The sequence below is a fragment of the Quercus robur genome, chromosome 4, assembly GCF_932294415.1.
Source record: "Quercus robur chromosome 4, dhQueRobu3.1, whole genome shotgun sequence".
NCBI classification, from domain to species: Eukaryota; Viridiplantae; Streptophyta; class Magnoliopsida; order Fagales; family Fagaceae; genus Quercus; species Quercus robur.
Window position 1 is genome coordinate 52992701 of NC_065537.1, and position 23814 is coordinate 53016514.

Sequence of the window (23814 nt, forward strand, 5' to 3'; positions counted from 1 at the left end):
ATTGCAAACGAGCCGAGTTTTGTCGAATAGTACATGTTTAAATTTGGCTTGTTAGGAAAAGTCAAAAGCTCATGCTTAGCTTGACAAGCCTAAAAATCATGTTTAAACTTGAACTTGTGGGAAAGTCAAAAAGTTTGAGCTTGGCTTGAGAATTAGTCAAGCCAAGCTCAAGCTTAATATTAAGTTCAAACTCGACCTCAAGTCATACTTTTGAGCTTGAGATCTAAGATAATTATATTATTAAATGCTTAAATCTCTAAAATTAAGATAAAAAAAAATAAAAAAATAAAAAATTAATTTATTCATTTTATCATATGTCTAGTCCTATTCATGATTAGCCATTATTCAAATTAAAAATTACATAATTAAATTTATTCATTCATCCTTCCTTGTCTACAACTTCAACACACAATTGTTCAAAATACAATTTTTAGAGCATCCACGTTAGTTGGTGGATATAATACAAAAACTCCTTCATTTTACACATTTTGGCCAAAAAAACACCTACATTAGTGGATGTGAAGTTGTGTAAAGTTGTGCATAATTTTACAAATGGTATAGTGACCGTGCATATATGTACGGTCACTGTAACTTGTGTATTTACTATTTTAATAATTTCTTCTCTCTCCTACGTCTAACTCTCATCTCAACTCTCACTTTCTCATTTTATCACAACTCTCTCTTTCTCTTATCTCAACTTTGCAAAGCCGATTAGCTTCTCCTTCTTCTTCAAAATCTCAGGTTTTGAAGACGAAGACGACAATAGCTCGGCGAAGATCTCGCGCGCCATGGATTGAGTCTGATTGGCGAGTTTGGGTGGCAAGTGAGTTGGGAACGCCGATTAGCCTTTCCGATCCAACAATCCGTTTGGAAACAGAGACAGTGACAAAGAATTGATCAAACATGGAGGGCAAAGCTCGTTACTACCTAGACAGCTCCAGCCCCTCCTTTAGTGCCAAGGGGTTTTTGTGTGGGGCCGAGGTCTCGAACTCTAGCGCCGCAGAGGATCGAGATGATGAGAGTCGTTGATGATGGGGTTTAGGGGTCTCAATTTTCTGTGGGGTTTCGATTTACTGTTTGGATTTTCTGTGGGGTTTGGATTTTTTGTTTGGATTTTCTGTGGGGTGATGGTTGTTGATGATTGTGGGTTGATGGTGGTGGCTGGGTGGCTAGGTGTGGGTGATTTTGGGTTTGTATTGTTGGGTTACACATGTGAGTAAAATTCCACATTGAATAAAGATGAGAAGAATGAGTGATTAATATAACATAATTGAGCACATACCCATTAGGCTTAGGCCTTTTGGGTTAAAGTGTGTCTCTATATGTTATATTAATTACTTAAGAAAGCTCCCCAAGATGTTTAGCCCCTCGACAAGTGGTATTAGAGCCCATGGTGGTGTGCGGCGAAGGTGGTGAGGTGTTCATGGTCCCTACCTAGCGGGGAAAGAAAAAGCCTAAACAACCCACACACAAAGATCTTGGAGAAGAAAAAAAAGAGCCCAACAAATGAATATTGCTAATGGTGCTAAATAATGGTGTGATGCAAGGTTCCTATGGACATGGACGTGCGGGGTTCCCATGGATGTGCGTGTGGGGTTGACACGTGGTTCCCATGGATGGCATACGAGAGACTCATGGATGATGCATTGATGAAGTGAAAAGCCCATTAGGCAAGGGGGAGTGAGTAGGACTTGTTCATGGCCCATAGAGAGGTCTTGAAGCCCACAGAGAAGCAGAGACTCACACGTGAGGGGGAGATTGTTGGGTTACACATGTGAGTGAAGTCCCACATTGAATAAAGATGAGAAGAATGAGTGATTAATATAACATAATTGAGCACATACCCATTGGGCTTAGGCCTTTTAGGTTAAAGTGTGTCTCTATATGTTATATTAATTACTTAAGGAAGCTCCCCAAGGTGTTTAGCCCCTCGACATGTGTTGGGTCTATGAGAGGGTTCCAGAGAGGAGGAGAGGGAAGGAAATAATAAAAAATGTACAAAGAATGAATATTTTATTGAATAAATGTGTAGAATAGATAAACTGATATGAGTGTTTTGTAAAAGTGAATGTGTAAAATAGAAAAATTAGGTTTTTTCTTGCAAAATAGATAGAAAATTTGCACGAACTGATGTGGTTGCTCTTACATTCATGTTAGATGGTGGAGAATTAAAAAAATACTTGTTTGTAACTATTATGAATGAGAAAATACTAGCATGTTTTATAACATTACGCTAAATGATTGATGGGAAAGAATCATTATGTGACCCACTTAATTAATTAATTTATTTTTAAATGTAACTAAAGTCTAAATGGTTCTTAGTCAGTTTAGAGGGAAGGAAAAAAAATTAAAGTAATGAATAGTGGTCCCATGTTAGCCATGTTATTATTAAGATATGTGTAATGAGTATATTTAGTTAACGCATATAAACTTATAAATGAGTTTATACTTGAATTGTTTTGTATCAAGGCTTATAGCTCACAAGCTTATTCGTGAGTAGATTTTTTAGTTTAGGCTCGGCTTGTTTATTAAATGAGCTTAAAACTAAAGCTCAAACTTGGCTTATTTATAATAAAAAAAAAAAAGAGCATTTTACTTAGTCGAGATTGAGTTGTTCATGATCAGTTTGTTTTATTCACAGTCCATATTATCATAGGTACAATGATATAGAAGAATGCTTGGAGACGGATTTCCATCTAAAATAGTACCATTGCTCATGATAATGCTAGGGCATGATCACAATAATTTATAATTCATTTGCATCAACATTGTCACCTAGTTTTCTTTATTAAAAAAAGAAAAAGATAAAAAAGGTATGCTTGCTTTGCATTACCATGTAAGGATTTGAATTTTCAAAAAGACACCTTCATTCATCTACATAAATATTAAATCCAATATATAACGAATTTATTATTTTGTATAACTAATTTTTCAGCTTTTTGAAAATAAATTGTTTGGAAAAGTTATAATTAGCAAAAGTTAGATTTAAAAAAAAAAAAAAATTGTATCATGAACAAATAGTCCATGAAATGCTAGTGTTGGATCATAAGATTTGTCACAAACACATCTCATTACACTTATTTAACTTCTCATAAAAATTAGCTTTTCTATATAACTAGTCATAGATCTATGCATTGCGCATGATAATTTTTTAAGGATAGTCTTATTATAATTAATATTTGTTATGTCATTACAACTCAAGTTGCGTTACGTATCACCAATATATTGCAGGATTCATGGTTGATTTAGAATTGATAATAATAGTTATATTCCCTCATCATTTGATTCACATAGCAGTTCAATTACCAGTCCACATTTTGCATTTTGTCCCCTTCTATGTTGGCCAGTCCATAATAGTAGTTAAGAGTAGTTCATATTCTTTTGGTCTTTAATTCAAAAAATCCATTTTCAATACCCTTTTAAGTCTACAAATTGTTCTTTATTAAAAAAATGATATCTACATTGTAAACTATATGGCCCTTCTGCCGTATACTACATTAAAGGAAGGCAGGTGTGTGTGTGATAGAGTTTCATATCAATGGCCATCAAATCTAAGTACCAAGATTTATGACTCTTCTGCCGTATACTACAAAAACAGGCAATCTAGCCATTTGCTTTGATTTGTGTTGCATAATTCTGAAGTGCCAACCTAGCCATGTCTTAATCAATATTATTGTGTTTTCATTAGCAACCACACATTCCATTCATGCCAATGATCAGCGAATGATGAGCCCACCGAATAAATTAACATGTGTCCATAGCATTGCTATGCCTTCCCTTACTCTCATGAATGATAAAATAACTTATGTGGATATTAATGATTGTAATTTCAGTTGTTTCAATATTAAATTTAAATATATATGACTAAGAATCGGTTTCTCATAAGCAACCTAATAGTTTTATGTATATGTAAAGGTAAAATAACTGATGTTGATATTAATGACTGTAATTTTAGGTGATTGGAATTTTTAAGGACAGTGGCAGTTGTACAAGTATGAAAAATTACTAAACAACACCCTCTCATTTCCATGAAAAACTGTTTTTTTAGTCGATCCGAATATTTTTGTGTGTCCAATTTTGTTACTCATTTCCCCAAAAGAATGAAAGTGTTAGAGAGAAAATGTGTAGAGAGAATGCGTGAGCATCAAACTGATCCTTCAACTCCATCTTGCTCTTCCAAATTAATTTTAAGTTAACAACTGCCAAAAAATAAGACATTATAATCTGTAATTTCACCAAGTTAAGTTAAAATTAATGACCAAAATAATACTAAATAAATGATAGGAGAGGTGGGTACAGACCTGCAGGACCTCCACTGTCTTGATCCAAAAGAATGAAAGTGTTAAGAGAGAAAAAATGTAGAGAGAATGCATGAGCATATCAAACTAATCCTTCTACTCCATCTCACTCTTCCAAATTAATTTTAAGTTAACAAATGCCAAAAAAATAAAACATTATAACATGTAATTTCTCCAAGTTATGTTAACATTAATGACCAAAATAGTACTAAATAAATGATAGGAGAAGTGGGATAGACCTACAGTAGGAATTCTATTATTTGTTGTATCAAGGATTAAGTAAGACCTGTGAAAACTTCTTTATAGACAATATTTTTTTGTATGTGACCCTTCTTCGATTTCATTGTTGATGATGAGGAACTTTAGGCCATTTCTACTTGTAACTCTAGATACTACAACATATAATCGTCCATGACTGAAAATTAGACTTGGTAGATACTATAGACAACCTATTTCGTTCTGACCTATATCCAAGCCCCCCATTCCCAATAACAATAAATCAAATCGCTACCAGAATGAACAGCATTGTGTGTGGAACCCGATGAGAATGACAAGCTTAAACATGACCCAATACAGTCTAAGCCCAAGCCCAATTATTAAATAGGTAAGAAGCTTGAAGCCTAAAGCCTAAAAGACAATTTGACCCAATTTGGCCAAGGTTAACAAAGAGTGCGTATGCGTACGCACCCAATATGTGACATGCGCACTCTCTAGACAAAAAGCCTAAAATCACTCAATTTCCATTTTGATGAGATGCTAGGGTAACCAACCTGACCAACTGGTTGCCTAAATGTGTCATCAAACCCTAGATACCAATATCCCCTATAAAAACTCCCATTTTCAACATCCAAGGGGGATAAAAATTAAGTCTTACCAAAACTCTGTCAAAATTCCCTTAAAATACCTAAACCTAAAGTTTTAAGGCTAGAAGGGCAAAATGGTTGAGCATTAGATTGACATTCAGATCCTTGTTGGTTTGAAGGTAGTCTCTTTTTTATCCATGTTCAAACTTCAGGTCCCATTGATATTTTAACATACTTTAATCAACAATCATTTATGCACTAAACAAGTAAAAACATAAGCAATAACATAAAATCTAAACAATTTTTTTCCCAATTTATCCAAAAATTAAAAATGTTTATTAGAATAACTTACTGGGGTCCAAGACAAACACCAGTTAGCAACTACAAAAAATATCAAAAAAAAAAAAAAAAAAAAATTACAAGATTGTTTAAAAGGTGTGAAACACCAAAGCACACTTCCAATAACACATTCGCATCCAACAGAAAAGGAAATGGTAGGAATCTAGAAAACCCTCCATCAATAATCAGTGATTGTTCACTGATGGCATGATATTGGTGGATGCAGGTTCACCATACAGACAATTGCCAATAGTTGCCAACTATTATGCATTTAGCCAAGGAAACACATTTGGGGAGGAAGGCAGCCGCCCTGTAAGAACCTCAACTCCAGTCTGTGTCACCTAAATGTTCATATGGGAAGAAAATAAAAAGGTGTCAAGAGTCCGTTAGGCAGTCTGGGAACTCCGTTGGAACTAACATCAAATAATCAGTCAAAACACCAAAACATTGCAAGCTAGTTTTCCCAGTATTAGCATCAGTCATGAACATACTTATCCCATCAATTGGACAAAAATCACATAAACCTTAAAGCAGCAATACATATTTTCTTCCAACGGTGACAAAATGATTGCACTAAGGGGATATATTTTTTTTTTGATAAGTAATAAGATATATTGAAAAAAAGAAACACCCAAGTGCACCGGAAGTGAACAAGGGATAGGAAATCAAATACAAAAATTACAAGAGTCTAGGAAAACAATAAAAGAAGGGAAAGATTTATTTTGCAAAGCAAGCAACCAATCCCTTAAAGTTCTAAAAAAGAGAAGCTTGAGGTCCGGAATAGATCTCTCAGAATCTTCAAAACATCTACTATTCCTCTCCCTCCAAAGGCACCACAATAAGCAATGAGGAATGATAGACCAAATAAAACCATTTCGATGACGACCAAAGCTGCCTTGCCAACAACGCAGTAGCCCCAAAACAGAGTGTGGCATAACCCAAGAAACTCCAAAAAGACCCAAAACCATAGACCATAGATCCGAAGCAAAAGGACAATGAAGGAATAGATGGTCAATCGATATATAAGGGGATATATAAGTGTCGGTCCTTAAGAACACAACTACACAAGCTTGAAATTCCCACAGATGCTGGCAATAGTTTTATTTTATTTTAATTTTTTTGAATTATATTCTTATACAAAAATCAGAAAAGAATCACCATTACCACCGCCAAATAAAAGTAAAAAACAATGATGAAAGAAGTAAAAGATGCATATGTACCAGAAGAGTGTGCTCAAACTGAGCACTGCGTTTGCCATCAGCAGTGACAGCAGTCCATCCATCAGGCCACATCCGATCACGCCAAACCCCTATTCAAAACATTTCTTTAAATGTAGCTAGCAAATAAAGCATCAATTTTCAACTATTATACCCACAAATTTAACAAATTTTCAAAATACCAGCATTGATCATTGGTTCAATTGTAAAGGTCTGCCCAGCCTTCATTACACCAACTGCTTTATTTCCTGCTTGGGTTAAGGTCACCAATGCACAAATGACGCAAGAAAGAAGCAATAGAATTCTTTGTTGTCACAGTATTATAAAGAGAGTTCATGACACTTTATTGTTTAATTTCCCATGAAATTGAAAGTATCTAACTGATATAGAAAATAGTGAGCTTAAAAGCCTGCCTAATTTAGGATACTTCCTTCAGCAAAAAATAATTTAGGATACTTCCATAATGGGGAATATTTGGTGCACAATGATAAAGCTCTCCAATACCATGACCCCAATATGATTTTACCTAGTCATAGAGCAGAAAGAGTAAGAAATTATTAAATACCGTAAGTCATTTTAATAGAAAGGGAAAATCTTACAATTGCAGACCAGACATTACCACTGAGAACCCCGACATTGTAGTATGACGATTAATAACTTCCCCAATTTCACGGAATCGCACCCCAGGTTTCACTGAATTTAACAAAAAAAACATAAATCAGATTTTAAGTTCTAATACAACATAAAAGACTGAAAGTCTTTGCTGAATTGGTATTAAACAATAAATTCGGCAAATCCAGATCAAACAGGTAGATCTCTACAAACATCTTGGTATTCCCTATAAGCTTTTGCATACTAGACATATCCAGAACAAGGTCAATTTCCATTATCCCCTCCATAAAAGAATTAGAATTATCCCATGCACTTTCTTCCCAGCTGACATCACTCAGCCAAATTTTACAGTGATCAAGTCTATCATTTTTTTTTAAAGCCAGGTCTATAAGTATATAATTTGAATATACCAATAGCTATTGCTTTCTCCAAGCTTTCATAAGTACATTGAACCAGCCGTCGAGACTCTTCATCAACATTACCCACAAAATACGTTTCATTGAGATCACCTGCATAAAGAGTCACCAATCAGTCAAATACAGAGCTTCTTTGGCAATATTTGAATTAATTTCAAAGGGGTATGATGTTTCGTACCATGGACACCTTTATAGTACACAGATATATCAACATTTACAATATCACCATCCTCTAATTTCCTGTAGGAAATAAAACAGAATCTGCTTAGGAAAGTTTTCTTTAGAATACACTTAGACAATGAGAAATACAGAGCCGACTACAAAAGCTCACAAAAGGAAAGTATACACAAAAGCACAGTTCTGCTACCCACTTAGAATCACTCTATATATAACAAAAATATGGCATGACTTATACCACAAATGTCCAGACATGAAATCCTAAGTACTCACTTGTAACTAAAAGCAATACATGTCAGTCTGCTAAGAAATTAACCAATGAGCCATAAAAAAAGAATAATTACAACATAACTGAAAACTATAACATACTTTTGGATAATTACAAGATCATTAGATGTTTATTGTTTCAAAAAAATTGATTGCAGAGAGAGTCAAAGAAGTGAGACATGAAAAAGCATAGGAATTCACTCAGGACTAAAAAATACTAATTTGACCTGATTGATACACACATACCTCGCATCTGGAATTCCATGGCAAATTACTTCATTAACTGACCTGCAACAAATAGACAAATTGAAGTAGATTTCCTCGATCAATACCATAGAATCCCAAGAATCTTCATAAGAGAGTACACAAAGAAGTACCTACGTGCAGCAAGACTTTGGGAAGAAATGATAATTGAGAGGAGAAGGATATCCTCCTGCAGTAAAGTAAAATTTCAAGAATAATTTAGCAGAGCATTTACTAATTATATTTAAAAAATTCACATTGCCATATCTAGAACTTCAAAAAACCACACAAAGACAATTACCCTCAGAGGCACGTAAAAAAGTTGCCAGATCACCATGAGTTCAATTACATGTGTCTCACTAGATTACCACAGGCACAGCCAAACAGTTACAAACAAGAAACAACATGCCACTCTGCATGACAGATTATAACCCTAGTAATCAAAGCATTCGGACAAACTATCACCCACAAAATTTTGGTAGTCTACATGAGTGGCTCTACTGATGTAATTGAAGAATGAACTCACAAAACCAATTTGGACTCCAGCATTTAATACAATGATGAAAACTCACAAGATTAGTAGAAGCATTAGCCATCTTACAAGAGGGCAAAAAGCAGGCAGCATTGCCAAACATATATCAAAGGTATTGACATATCATCCAATTCAATCTGATGATGGATGCAAGCCTGTGTCATTGCCCCCATAAAAATCACAGTAACCAGAAATGGACATCAGACCAACATGCTGGTCAGACCAGGAAACAGTGAAACACTTTTCTGATTTACTACAATTAAAAGATCAAATAAGAAAGTAAAACCAATCAAAAGCTGATCAAATCCAGGTTAGCATAATGCCAATATAAGCCCTGCAGCTGAATCAAGTTTGGTCCGCAAATTACATGCACACATGTTTTTACAAATTCAAACTTAAAGAGTGAGTTGAACCAAGTTAAGAGAGCGGAAAAAAAAAAAAAAAAAAGGTAGAGGAAGACCAAATATAATGTTAGTGGAAGTAATAAAAAAGGACATATCAATTAAGGAAGTAACAAAGAGTATGACTTCAAATAGAATCCAATGGAGGAAAAGAATACATGTGGCAAGTACTTTATTGAGGATTCATAGCTGACCCCAAAAATTTGGGACGAAAGCTTCGTTGTTGTAGTTGTACTGCTACCATGTATTGGACCCATTCATGTTATTAGAGGAATGGATGCAATACCATTAGGCTAAAGCCATTTGGCTTTTTTATTTTATTTTTTTATCTTTCTGCCAACATTTTTACACCTATGTTCTCCTTTCTATTTCTGCAATAGTTTCTCGTCTTTTATTTGCAGATGATACTTTGATTTTCTGTGAAACTGATCTGAACAGCTCTGCTATTTTAAGTGTGTATTACTGTGTTTTGAAGCTGTATCTGATCTTAGATGGTTCCAATAGGGGAGGCTGCTAAGGTGGAGTCCTTGGCTGCTTTATTAGGTTGAAAATTTTCTACTCTGCCCATTAAGTATTTGGGGTTACCATTGGGGGCAAAGATATAATCATTTAAGTCAAAAGCAATCTGGCACCTGTTGTTGGAGAAGGTGGAAAGGAGGGTAGGAAAAGACTTATTTAGCAAAGGGTGGGTGAGTTGCACTAAATTTTTTTTTTTTATAAGTAATAAGTTTATTGATGTCAAAAAAGGGGAACATCCTAGTACACAAGGAGTGTACAAAGGTTGAAACAATCAAAAACAAAAATTACAAGAATCTAAGAAATCAAGAAAAGATAAAAATGATTGCTTCTGCAATGCAGCCAATCATTCCATTAAAGTTTTAAAGAAAAATAGTTTCAAGTCAGATATAGATCTCTCCTTATCTTCAAAGCACCGACTATTTCTCTCCCTCCAAAGGCATCACAATAAGCAATGGGGAACCATCAACCATATATACCCATTTCGATGACGACCACAACTGCCTTGCCAACATGCTATAAGCCCCATTCCGGATTGTGGCATAACCCAACTCACTCCAAACACCATAGCCCACAAATCCATTGCAACCGGACAATTAAGAAAAAGATGATCAACCAATTAATCATTACACTTTTTTTTTTTTTTTTTGATAAGTAAGAAGAGAATATTATTAAAAAAAGAAAAGCAAAAAAGCATACAAAGTTCATGGTAGTGAACAAAGGAAGAAAGAAACAAAAAACAAAAACAGCCACTAATCTATACTAATAGAGGAAAGAAAATCCAAAAGGGTAGAACAATCCGAATAGCCCCAACAATGAGACCAATCAAAGAGGGTCCGCTGGCAATCCTCTAATAACTAAACCACCGTTTTCTCCTCATCCTCAAAAGACTGACGATTCTGTTCAGTCCAAATAGTCCACATTAAACATCCTGGAACCAAATCCCAAATATCTGAACTATACTTCCCAAGCCAATGATACCAGCAAAATAATAAGTCCACAACTGAACCCGGCATGACCCATTCCATCCCAAACAACTGAAGCATATACATTCACAAAGAATGAGCTATCGGACAACAAAGTAACAGGTGATCCACAGATTCTGCATTACAACAACACAAACAATAACGATTCGCCAAAGGGTGACCATGAAGCATAAGGTTATCCAAAGTTAGAATCTGACCATGGGATGCTATCCACATAAAAAAAGCCACCCTTTTAAGAAACTTAACTTTCCAAATTCCTTTCCAAGGGAAAGTGGAAGGAGCTACATTTCAAATCTTATGATAAAAGGACCGAGTATCAAACTTCCCACTGCCATTAAGATCCCAACAAAGCCTATCACACCCTCCTCCCCTAGGAATTCGGGTTTGGATGAAATGAAGAAAGGAGTAGGAAGCCGCCAACTCCCAATCATTGAAGTCCCTGTGAAAACTTAAACTCCACACTCTGTCATTATCACCCACAGGAGGGCTTAACACCTCAAAAATACAAGCCTCCTTATTAGCTGAACACAAAAATAACTGAGAATAAAGAATTTTGAGAGGAACAACATTAGCCCACTTATCATGCCAAAAAAAAAAAATAACCATTACACATGCACATGTTGCACCAATCCAATATCCAAACCTTCCTTTTCCGTAGATTGTCAATCGTTAAGCATTTTCCTAAAGTAGCAATCCAAACAAAGAAAGCTACTCGAGAAGGAATATTTTGTTTCCAAATGCTTTTCCAAGGAAATGAATAGTCATTAGAGCCCACTAAGAGACTATAATAATCCTTAATCATGAAGCCCTTCTCTCTATCCAATTTCCAGCACATCTTATCCTCCCCAAACCCTCTCACCGAAGCACCATATATGGCATCCATGAAACCAGCTAGCGCCTCTAATTCTCGAGCATGCACACCCCTATAGAAACTGACATCCCAAAATAGGGTTCCATTATCAAACTTCATAATCTCAGCCACACTAACCTCCTAATCTCGGCAAAATCGAAACAATTCAGGATAGCTAACTACAAGAGATGTTTCGCCACACCAATGGTCTTGCCAAAATTTCACCCTAGACCCATCCCCAATATCATGTAGAATGTGGCGAGAAAAAGAAGGCCATCCTCGACTAATAGTTTTCCACAAGCTAACAGCATATGGGCCATTAATAGGTCTAGTACACCAGCCACCCCATTCACAGCCATATTTCACCGCTGTCACTTGCCTCCAAAGGGCAGCCCTCTCCATCCCAAATCTCCACAGCCACTTCCCAAGCAAAGCTTCATTAAGAAGTCTTACCTTCCTTATCCCCAAACCTCTCGAAGCAATGGGACTGTAGATAGTAGCCCAATTAACCAAATGGAATTTTGGTTCATCACCAATGCCACCCCATAAGAAATTCTTTTGAAGTTTCTCAATTCAGTTAGCCACAGCAGCAGGAATAGGAAATAAAGATAGAAAATACATGGGTAAATTAGATAGAGTGCTTTTAATTAAAGTAACTCTACCTCCCTTGGATAGGTACAAATGTTTCCACCCTACTAATCTTCTTTCTATCTTCTCCAGAATTGGATTCCATATCGTCTTATCCTTGAATTTAGCACCCAAGGGAAGACCCAAATATTTCATAGGAAGAGTACCTTGTTTATAGCCAAGGACAGAAAACAGTAAGTCAAAATTATGCACCATACCAACAAGAACCAACTCTGACTTGCCCAAATTTATCTTTAGACTAGAAACCACCTCAAACCAAATGAGGATCATACGGAGAAAAAAAACCTGATCCAAATCAGCATAACAAAAATTAAAGTGTTGTCTGCAAAGAGGAGATGAGACATTGCCAAAGATCTTCCCTCTAAACGACCCACACCAAAGCCTGACATGTGACCATCACGAATAGCTTTATCCAACATCCTCCCAAGGGCTTCCATAACCAAAACAAACGGCAAAGGGGACGATGGGTCACCTTGTCTCAACCCCCTAGAACTCTCAAAAAACCCACAAGGAGAGCCATTTATCAAAATAGAGAAGTGAATTGTAGATATACAAAAGAAAATCCACCGCCTCCATTTAGCAGAGAACTCACCCCGTTCTAGTAACTACATAAGAAATCCCCAGTTTACATGATCAAAAGCTTTCTCCACATCCAATTTGCAAAGTAGCCTGGCAAACCAGATTTCACTCTACTGTCAAGGCACTCATTAGCAATAAGCACAAGGTCAAGAATCTGCCTGTTCCTCACAAAAGCATTTTGCGAAGATGAAACTATATTTCCCATAACCATGTGAAGTCTAGTCGCTAAGACCTTAGCAATGATCTTATAAACTCCCCCAACAAAACTAATAGGTCGAAAATCCTTAACTTCAATTGCTGCATTTTTTTTTAGGGATGAGAGTGATGAAAGTTGCATTCAAACTTTTCTCAAACTGACCTTTAACAAAAAAATGATGAAATACAGCCATAAGATCAGGTTTGAGAATTCCCCAACAAGCTTGGAAGAAAGCCATTGGAAACCCATCCGGTCCAAGCGATTTATCATCATTAAAATTCTGTATGACATCAAAGATTTCTGCCTCCTCAAAGGGTCTATCATGCCAATTTGCATTATCACCGGATATCTTGGAAATACCAAGACTTCTGGGAAAGGTCGAACAATTTGCTGCTCAAGAGTATAAATTCATAAAGAATTGAGTAATACAATCAGCAATCATACCTTGATCAGAAGACAAGATTCCATCAACCATAAGGCTCTCAATACCGTTATTTCTTCTATTAGAATTAACCATTCTATGAAAAAATTTGGTATTTGCATCCCCCTCCCTCAAGTGAAGCACCTTAGACTTCTACCTTCAACTAATCTCTTCAAAAAGGGTGAGCTTTTCAATATCAGTACGAAGATTAACTTGTTCTAACTTTTCCTCAGCTATTAAAGGATGAGTCTCCTCTCTAACATCCAAATCATTCACTTTGTTCCAGAGCTGCTGTTTCTTAAAAGTGACATTGCCAAATTCTACTTCATTCCATTTTTTTAGATCCAACTTCAAAGTTGCCAATTTCTTAGCTAGTATAAAACTAGGATTTCCTTGGAACAAATAGGATTACCACCAAGCTTTCACTTTATCAACAAAATTTTCCACCCTCAACCACATATTTTCAAAATGAAAAGGAGTTCTACCTCTCCGATGACTCCCTCCCTCCAACAGAATTGGGTAGTGGTCTGAAAGTACTCCAGACAGCATTTTTTGTGAAAATAGAGTGAAGTGATCCGCCAAGAGCAGAGAAAAAAGAGACTGATCTAATCTAGAAGTGGAGGAAGTATTGGACCAAGTATAAAGACCTTCCATAGGTATATCCATTAGCCCATGAAGAGAGATAAAATAAAAAAAATCCATACATAGCCTAAATATGACTTGCAAGCCCTAATCTTTCCGAAGGAAAACAAATTATATTGAGATCACCTCCTAGACAACATGGCACGTCCCACCAACTAATCAGTCCTGTCAGCTCCTCCCACATTTTCCTACGCCTCTTAGTGAGTTGCACTAATTAAGAGTACTCTCCCAAGAATGCCTATGTATTTTTTATCCCTATTTCCGATTCTTGCTAGTTTGGAAAATCATATGGAGAAGTTGCAAAGGGATTTTATATGGGTAGCCTCGGGGATGAGTTCAAAATTCTTTGGTTGATTGGAAGACAGTGTGTGAACCAATGCAATCTGGGGGTTTGGGAGTGTGGAATCTTATGCTCTTTGATAAGGTGTTATTTGGTAAATGGCTTTGGAGAGATGTTATGAAAAAGTAGTCCTTTTGGAGAACAATGGTTCACACCAAGCATGGTACTGATTTGGGAAATTGGGTGTCCTAGACGATTAAAGAATCTTATGGCGTAAGCCAATGGAGACATATTCATAAGAGGCATCAGTAAGGGACCTTATGCAGGGGGCAATGGTGATTTGCTTTGTGATGTCACGTTCCTTAGGCCCTTTCAGGAATGGGAGTTGGAGACTTTGCATTCTTTTTTTGCTTGTATTTATTCTTGCAAGATTGGTGGGGGTGGAATTGATAGGATAGGTTGGCTTCCATCAAAGAGCAAGATTTTTGAGGTGGTCTTATTATAATTGTCTTCCTCAAGGCAGCCCATGTCCTTCACGTGGAAGAGTGTGTTGAGAGTAAACATTCCTCCCAAAGTTGCTTTCTTTAAATGGACAGCTGCAAAGGGTAGAATTTTTACAATGGATAATCTTTGTAGTAGAAAATTTTGTGCAAGAAAAGTGTTGTTAGTGGATCATTTGCTCCTTCACTGTGAGTTTACTTCCCAGCTTTGGTCCTTGGTGTTTTGTCTCTTTGGCCTACTTTGGACCATGCCTGGGAGGGTGGTAGACATGCTGGCTTGCTGAAAGGGGCACTTTTCTTGCTGTGCACCTTGTATGACTTTGGGTGGTTGATGGTACAACCATAGCATTGTTAAAGAAAGAATATTCCCTTAGGAGGCCTAAGGCTAAGGCAAAGCCCAAGAATAAGTGTCCATCCTAGTTAATTAAGGTTTTTATATTTTATTTAGTTATTCTAGAGTCGAGGGTATTTAGTAATTTTACAATTGTTGGGTATGGGCCATAGTTATGCGCCATTGGTTTTGTTTTATTAATAAGCATTATATACAGTGTTGTTAAAAGCGCTAAGCGCACCGCATTTAAGCACAAAGGCCACCTGGAGCCTAAGCGCAAAGTGCAAGCACACGCCTGATTGATGTGAAGTGCACATTTAAAAAAAAAAATTATCAATGGTCAATACAACAATCAAGTGATCAATTAATCATATAAATTATGATAAAAACATTTTATATAATTTATATAACATTTATATAATTCTCTTGTGCTTAACAAAATATATGCAAACATGATATTTGATGGCCATGATTACAAAAAATCATTGAATCAAAATAGAAGTATAGAACCAAAAAGGCAATGGCTAAAAAGTACTAGAATGTTAAGTAATGTTGTCTTTGCCTAACAAAATCAATGCAAATATGCAATGCATTCCTAATCTACATAATCATCATCCTCATTAAGCAAGGGACCATCATAATTGTCTGACTTGAGTGTTTGTTTGTGTGGTTGTGGTCCAAAAGAACTAAAAATAACTAAAGAGGTAGGCTTAGGTTTATAGTAGCACACCACACTATTAGTTTTTATATATTAAATCAATGGCTTATATCAAACATATTTAGATCCAATGGCTAAAAATAAAATTAGGATTTAAAAAAAAAAAAAATTACAAAAAGCTCAAAAAAGCGTTGCGCTTAATAAAAAAAGCTCTAATGTGGATTGTGATTCAGGCTTTTGGTATTCATTGGGTTATGCTAGGATCAGTTGTGGGTTTATTATCTTGTTGGCATCAGTGGCTTGGGAAGCATAATTCAGACATTTGGAATTTGGTTCCCAGGTGCTTAATGCAAATTGTGTGGTTGGAACGAAATCGTCGTTCCTTTGAGGACAAGGAGAAGATGTTGGATGAGTTAAAGGTTTTATGCCTACGTAGTATTTTGGAGTGGTCTCGTTGTTGGGGTTTTACTGATTGTTCTTCTCTCTTTGAGTTTATGTCTTAGCTTAATTTCCTAACTACCCTCTGTTTGCCGTGCTGATTGTTTCGTTTACTTCTTGTTGTTCATCATCATGAACTTCTTGTACTTTTCATTTTTTTCTCATTTATAATAGATTTGTGATTATCTATCCAAAAAAAAAAAAGCTCTAAAAAGTGCGCCTAAGGCGCACTTTTGTGAGGGTGCCTCACTTTAGAGGGAAAAAGCCCCAAGGCCTGTGCGCTCTGCGCTTTGCACTTCAGAGCACTTTTAACAACACTGATTATATAGTTTATGGGTATTTATGTATGGGCTTCAGTTTAATTCAAATAGGTTAGTTTACTACTAGTACTCGTAGGAGTCCTAATACTACTAGTACAAGAAAGAGTATATATATTGTGCTCAATGCACTTGAAGGATGTAGAGTTGATTAATAAAAAATTGAGTGTTTTGAGCATATAGGCTCTCTTCTTTCTTTCTTTCTTCTCTTCTTTTCTTTCTCCAATTTCCTGTTCACAAGTATGCAACCCCTTTACAATCCCTTAATCCTTCTTAAACAATTCTAAATCTAGATCACAAGTTCTCCTAACCCTAAGCCCACCACAAACACAGAAAGACATTTTCTCAATTTGTTCTCCGTCAGTGGCAATTTTGGAATAGCCATTCTGGGGCTAATTTGTTTAAGTTTTTAGATGCTTGTTCTTTTAGGTGATGCTCTCGTAGGCGTCCAAGTACACTGCTCGCGTACAAAGAACGCTACATAATTTCTTTTCATTTTTATTTTTCTAATAAAGCTTTTCTTATTTATCCCCCAACACCTCCCCCCCCCCCCCCCCCAACCAAAAAAAAATCTCTAATCAAACAAAAAGATAAAGATAGAAACACCACACCCTTGTCATATAGGATGGAGGACTTTACAAATCAATCCCCACTCAGTTTCACTCTTCAAAAAACAAATTTAAAATACAACACAAACAAAGGTAAATTAAACAAAAATAATGACAACCCTTAAGATCATATCTGAAAGTACCCCTCGAGAGACATATCATTGCTAAAATTATCTAATCAATCATAATATTGCATGCTTAAAAGGAAATTTTGGTTCAAGGGTTCAAAAATGGAAAAAATAAAAGTACTAACATATTCTAAAGAATGAAAAAGCTCATACCAGCCGCAATAGTTGCATCATGAACCACTCTGTCAATCTCATCAGTTGTCACACCAGGCTGTATCACACGAGCAGCCGCATCCAAAACTTCCCTTCCAATCTAAGGATGATGATTGTTAAACGACAAAATTGAGAATCTATCTGAATGAACAGGGCTTAATAAACCAGCGAAGGTTTCAAATCATGCTCAAACATGCCCAAGTTCAGTATACAAAATATAATAAAAAATAGAGACAACTACATGAAGTAAAATGGAATCCTTATTTGCTTAGAAAATAATGAAAGTGTTATTGATATAGGATCTTTAAAGAGCATTACACAATTAGTTTGGTATGCTTACAGATTAATTTGCACGAGGAAAAACAAAAGGCTCATTTAAGGCTGTGGAAAATTATAAACCAAACTTGGTTGTTGTATAAAGCAATAAACAAAATTATAAAATTTTAACAATAATGAAGACTCAAATCATTATGCAAAATTCGTCTTCTAGGATGCATGCAGCACACAGTGCTCCTATACATGTATATTGTCAACAATGATGCATGCTTTAAGGAAGACCAAGGATGAGACGATGATGCAATATTGGCATGCATTAAAAAAATGATGTCATAAGAAAAGAGATAATTACAAACAGAACTTACTCGACAAGTCTCTCTCATTCTCTCAATTTGATCCGGTGTTTTGATCTTCAAAACAAAATACATCAATTATAAAAGAGGAATTAATATGTAAACTAAAACAAAAGAAAAGGTCCAATTTTATTACACATTAAATTCCACTAAAAAGTTTAAGTACAAGTGTACCTCAACAACATGCTGCAGATCACTATTGGGCTCAGTTTTTGGGATACCCTACAAGTCAAACGGCAAGAAAAGCTGGATGAAAACCACATTTGACTCAATATAAAGAGTGTGGGTGTGGACAGTGCCCACAGCACTCAGGCTAGAAAAGACAAAATCCAGATTCAGCAATTGCTGAACTACAATCAAATCAGTGAGGACAAAGTCCATCTAAAATATTGAGTGAATCCATATTTGTGGACAAAAAATCCTCTAGTGAGAAGAAAAAGACATGCATATGAGTGTTAAAAATGATACTCAACATGTAAAAAGAAATGAGTCAAAAAACTCACATCAGCTGCCCAGTCAGGAAGCTCAATATGAGCAGGTACAGCACGTCTTCTAGATATAGCATATGGCCTTAATTCCCTGCACAATAAAGATTTTTTTTTTGAGATAGGTAATGAAATACTTAAAAAAACAAAAAAAAAAAAACAAACTTGCTCCCCGTGTAAACAGGAAGTGTACTAGGGATGCTACAAAAATCATCTAAAGTTACATATGTCAAGAAACTCCTCAAGTGAAGAAAAAGAATGACTGCTCAAAGTGTCATCCAATCATACAAGGAGTGCAAGAAAAACCATTTCAACTCCACAATTGAACGCTCTAACCCTTCAAAAGTACATTAAATCTGTTCTCCAAATAGTCTACATAATACAAAGTGGGATAGCACCCCATATATCTGCACTTCTGCAGAATTATGACCACCAAAAACCCCTTCCAACACGCCAGCAAGTCCACCACTCACTTAGGCACCACCATGTGATGCCAAACAAACAAAACACCAAGGACCATAAACTTTATGCATAAGCACAGAGGAGAAGAAAGTGGTCCGTAGATTTCCCCACTGTTTTTGCATGTAGAACACCATTCTGCAATACAAATACTTCTCTTCCTCAAATTTTCCATAGTAAGAATCTTTTCCATAACCGCCACCCATGTAAAGGGCTACTTTATTAATGTCCTTCACCTTCAAGATGCTTTGACAATAACAAGAAATTATGGTGTGAAGCATACTTTAACATAAATCAAGGAGGTGCAAGAAGCTAGGAAAAAAAATTATAATCATAAAAGATTAAAGGGTAAAAAGCTCACTAAATTCCAATAAAGAACACTTCCCTTAAAAAAGATTAGCTGCTAGCTGATTTTGCCTATTCAAAATTTTGATAATCTACTGCTGGCAGACTTTTCCATCTTCTCTCTATGTCACATAATGGTGGAAGTTTCTAAATTTTTTTCCTCAGTAACCATTATTCAGGTAATTGGTAGATATAAGTCCTAATATTTACAAATAAATCTAGGAAATTTTATATATATCTAAGACTACTTAGAACCAAACAGATGCTTCAGTCATATATCACCAGCTAACAATACTCTATCTAGTATCACAGCCTTGAAGATCTGTATAATCAAATAATCAACCCCCCCCCCCCCCCCCACCCAAAACCCTAAAAAAAAAATCTAAAAGAGAAGAAGAGGAGATTAAATGAACGAGGAAATTGGAAAGGCAGTGTTGAAACCTAAAAATCCCTATCCAACTTAAATGTAGCATCAGAATTATCAGACATAAATGCCTGATGAATAAACAGAAGCGTATGTAGAATATGAGGCAGACATAATCCTTGAGAAATACCCTGTCCAATCAAAATGGGGAAGTTTTGGAGTTCGAGCCTGTCCTTTCTTCAAGCAATATAGCCAACCTTCATTATGTAAGTCTGAATTTTGTTCATGCGGAGTACCTGTCCCAAGTGAGGATAGCTTTGCCTTCAAATGCACTGCTTTATGAGAGCTCCAAGAAGCCTTGAAACAATCTTGAGTGCTGATAAGAAATAAACCATAATATGAGAACAACAACAACACAAAACAAAAAAGCATATTTGGTCCAAATTTAAAGGAATATGCACTATTTTAGTTGATGTGAAAGGGCCAATGTGCAAATTATATCGAAAGAAGTTGATGAGAAGCCTTTCTCCTTGTGTCCAATATTAATACATACAAGTATATGAAATGAAACTAAGAGCCAACAGTGTCAGCATATAAATTCTTTGGCATCAAAATATGTTCAATGATGGTTGTATATTACCACCAAGACAAGACACCTCTTGCTATCTGCATTCTAACTCAACATGCTTAATTCATGCATAATCTCCACAGCCCAGTATCATGGACCAAGTTGGCATATCCCATGCATAACATTTGAATGTAATATTTGAAAGTTTTACATGGAGTGTCATAGAACTTGACAGCTCATTTCAAACCCCCCTACAATTAATGCGACTGGACAAGTTAGTCTCAATCAGATATCCAGATGCCAAAATAAAATTTTCTAGGAGACACAGAACATGTCAAATAATGGATCCCTTCAGGCACAATAAAATAATGCGATGTTTGAATGAATAAACTGTATAAGTTGTAGAGTCAGCCTGCATGTACTGCAACCAAGTTTAAATACACAAAATAATTAGCCTTCCATAATGCAATTCTCTGCCAGGATTTTGCAACTAAAAATCAACTCAGATATAATGATAACCCATTATTTTCAAATGATCAATACGGCCTTGGACGCATACAGATATGCAAATTATTTGATGACTTGTTCCAAACCTAAGAAGTATGAAGTTCCCATAATACTATGAAGTTCATATTTCCTACAAAGTCTCAATCTCATCTACTTTCTACTACTGTGTGCTACATTTGGCAAGTTCTACTCACAATTTTTCACAAATAAAATATCCATAAAACACTTGATTCAAGAAATCAGAATTTACAGTCAAAGACAACCCTTAATGCTTGCTTTCAAAGCAAAATATTAATACTGAAGAAAACAGTATTTGTGACAGTATGAGCATTATTCACCGAACCCAAGGGACAGCAATAGCCCAAGGGCATGAACATGAATATCATTTATCCCAATAAATCAAAACTGAAAAAAAAAAAAAAAAGAAATACCATTCCAAGCACATATTGCATAAAAATGTTCATACAAGTAAAACAAAAGCAGGAAAAGATTACACACCAGAAAGCAGCGCCTTCACGAGGGAGCTTTAATTCCACGCATTTGGGACACCTATAAGCAAAAACAAACGTCAATCGCAAATGGCAGGGCATAAGAGTCTTAACCAAATTCCATTTCTAGTCAAAATCACATGGAAGATTTATCTGACACAACAAATGAAATCGAAACCTCAACCTTTAAAACAGATGAAAGTTGAGCCAAAAATCATTTTTCCAAGTGTAAAATACTATTTTTTGGTCCCTAAACTTCACCAAAAGTTCGCCTTTCGTCTCTGAACTATTGAAAATGTTTCACTTTCTGTACTCAGGACTTTAAAAAATATCTTTCTTTGTCCCTAAACTATTGAAAAAAGTTTTTTAATCCCTATTTTTGTCTCTAAACTATTGAAAAAAGTAACGCCGGCTTCATTTAGAGCGCGTTTGGATTCGGCTGAAAATTGTTGCGTTTGCGTTTTGTCTATTTTTTTTTTTTTCACGCGTTTTGGAGCGTTTTGGGTGTTGCGGCTACTGTTCATGCACTGTTCAATGAACAGTAACCGCAAACTTTGACTTTTCAAATTTTTTTACCAATCACAGCATATCGTGTACTGTTCATAGACCCACAAATTTCACTTTTCAACAACTTTTTCATTAAAAATAGGTCACACAATACTATTCACACATTTAAAAATTATTTCACTAAAGTGTTTTTCAGTTTTCAGCTGTATCCAAACGGACCCTTAATCACCGGGCGGGCACTTACAACATAAAATTTATCACTATGAAATGCAAAACTGGCAGCCACTATTCCCCTAATACCACCTATCCATAAGTTCCAAAATCACTATACAAATAGCTTAAATTCTCAAGTTCTTTGCATTCATTGATAAATTTAATAAAACCAAAATAGTCTTTTTGATATATGATAATAATAATAATTAAAAAGAAAGAGTGAAAATTGAAAATACGTACTGAAGGCGAGCAGGTTTGCCACAGCGAGCGCAGGATAGGGAAGTGGTATCGGCCACATCGGAACCACCGGACATCGTTTTCACGGTTTTGTTAATTTGCTGTTGTTGTTTTAATTTGTATTCGTGTGTGAAACAAAGTATTAAGTGTGGTCAAAATACAGAAAATACTACTGTCACTTGATGATGATGACTGAAAGTGATTAATAGAATCAGAATATGATTGGAGGAGAAGTACAGGGGACCGTCTGATGTGATGACGACAAAACGGTCAAAAGAGCTTTTTTAAGCTTTTCTGAGAAAGAGAGAGACAGAGAGAGAGAGAGCTTGGGTTGCAGAGAAAGAGAAATTGGACACGGAGGGAAAGGAGGTGGGTCTTTTTTTTTGGTAATTATGATTTAATTTTTTGTAAACTATTTGTATATATATTTATTGAAAGCGAGAGAGATATCTCAACGAGCGCCTGTAGCTCAGTGGATAGAGCGTCTGTTTCCTAAGCAGAAAGTCGTAGGTTCGACCCCTACCTGGCGCGTAATTTACTAATCCCCCACCCCCCCCTTTTTTTTTTTGTAGTAGTGGTACACTCTTGGTCGCTCCAGAAGCTTATAAACCTTGAGTGGGAGGGTTCTCTAACCGATGTGGGATTCGGGTGAGCCTAGGTGTTAATCACTTCAAAGGCAAAAATCCTGGGGTTCCATACTCGGGGACGAGGACAAAACCGTGAGGGACTGGCTCCCCAAAGCGGACAAATCTCTTGCGGTGTGAGGTGCTCATGTACCCACAAGTCTGTACTTGAATTGTTTTGTATCAAGCCTTATAGCTCACAAGCTTGTCCGTGAACAAATTTTTTAGCTTAGGCTCAACTTGTTTATTAAACGAGCCTAAAACTAAGGCTCAAGTTTGGCTTATTTATAAACAAAATATATATATATACATGAACAAGCTTTTTATCGAGCCAAGCCCAAGTTGTTCATGACCGGTTTGTTTTATTTTACAACCCATATTATCATAGGTACAATGATATAGAAAAATGCTTGGAAAGGGATTTCCATATAAAATAGTACCATTGCCCCATCTAAAATAGTACCATTGCTCACTATAATTCTTGGGCATGATCACAAGAATTTATAACTCATTTGCATCAACATTGTCACCTAGTTTTCTTTATTTATAAAAAAGAAAAGAAAAAAAAAAAAAAAAAAAAAAAAAAGAAGAGGTATGCTTGCTTTGCATTACCATGTAAGGATTTGAATTTTCAAAAAGACACCTTCATACATCTACATGAATATTAAATCCAATATATAATGAATTTAACAAAAAAAAAAAATTACATTATCACCATGATAATGTTTATTTTGTATAACTCATTTTTCAGCTTTTTGAAAATAGATTGTTTGGAAAAGTTATAATTAGCAAAAGTTAGATTTTAAAAAAACTGTATCATGAACAAATAGTCC

General features: G+C 35.8%; 1 protein-coding gene and 1 non-coding gene across 3 annotated transcripts; one reads left to right on the forward strand and one right to left on the reverse strand.

Annotated features, from left to right (window-relative positions):
- Positions 1–5366: 5366 nt before the first annotated feature.
- Positions 5367–22520, reverse strand: LOC126722966 (methionine aminopeptidase 1A-like). 2 transcript variants are annotated; one of them, XR_007654088.1, is made up of 16 exons: positions 22362–22520; positions 21412–21462; positions 20029–20214; positions 18689–18764; positions 18360–18407; positions 18198–18242; positions 17557–17656; positions 8511–8562; positions 8376–8417; positions 7864–7925; positions 7680–7778; positions 7277–7350; positions 7085–7183; positions 6840–6905; positions 6661–6749; positions 5367–5781 (listed from the first exon to the last, which is right to left on the reverse strand). XR_007654088.1 is itself a non-coding variant. In XM_050426133.1 (16 exons), exons 1-16 carry the CDS (start codon positions 22433–22435, stop codon positions 5704–5706), a joined length of 1212 nt encoding a protein of 403 aa, XP_050282090.1. In that variant the 5' UTR covers positions 22436–22520; the 3' UTR covers positions 5367–5703. The 2 variants fall into 2 exon arrangements, 1 of the variants encoding a protein (XP_050282090.1); XM_050426133.1 differs by having other exon boundaries at positions 7114–7183.
- Positions 22521–22816: 296 nt separating this feature from the next.
- Positions 22817–22889, forward strand: TRNAR-CCU (transfer RNA arginine (anticodon CCU)). Its single transcript has one exon. It is a non-coding gene; the product is annotated as a tRNA-Arg (tRNA).
- The last annotated feature ends 925 nt before the right edge of the window (positions 22890–23814 follow it).

Excerpts from the sequence above, each read along its gene's own strand:
- LOC126722966 (XM_050426133.1), bottom strand. The coding sequence starts at position 22,435 with ATGTCCGGTGGTTCCGATGTGGCCGATACCACTTCCCTATCCTGCGCT. Across the intron at positions 21,463-22,361 it reads GGCAAACCTGCTCGCCTTCA|GTGTCCCAAATGCGTGGAAT; the intron begins GTACGTATTTTC and ends TTTTGCTTATAG. Across the intron at positions 18,408-18,688 it reads TTCCTGACTGGGCAGCTGAT|GGTATCCCAAAAACTGAGCC; the intron begins GTGAGTTTTTTG and ends TTTGACTTGTAG.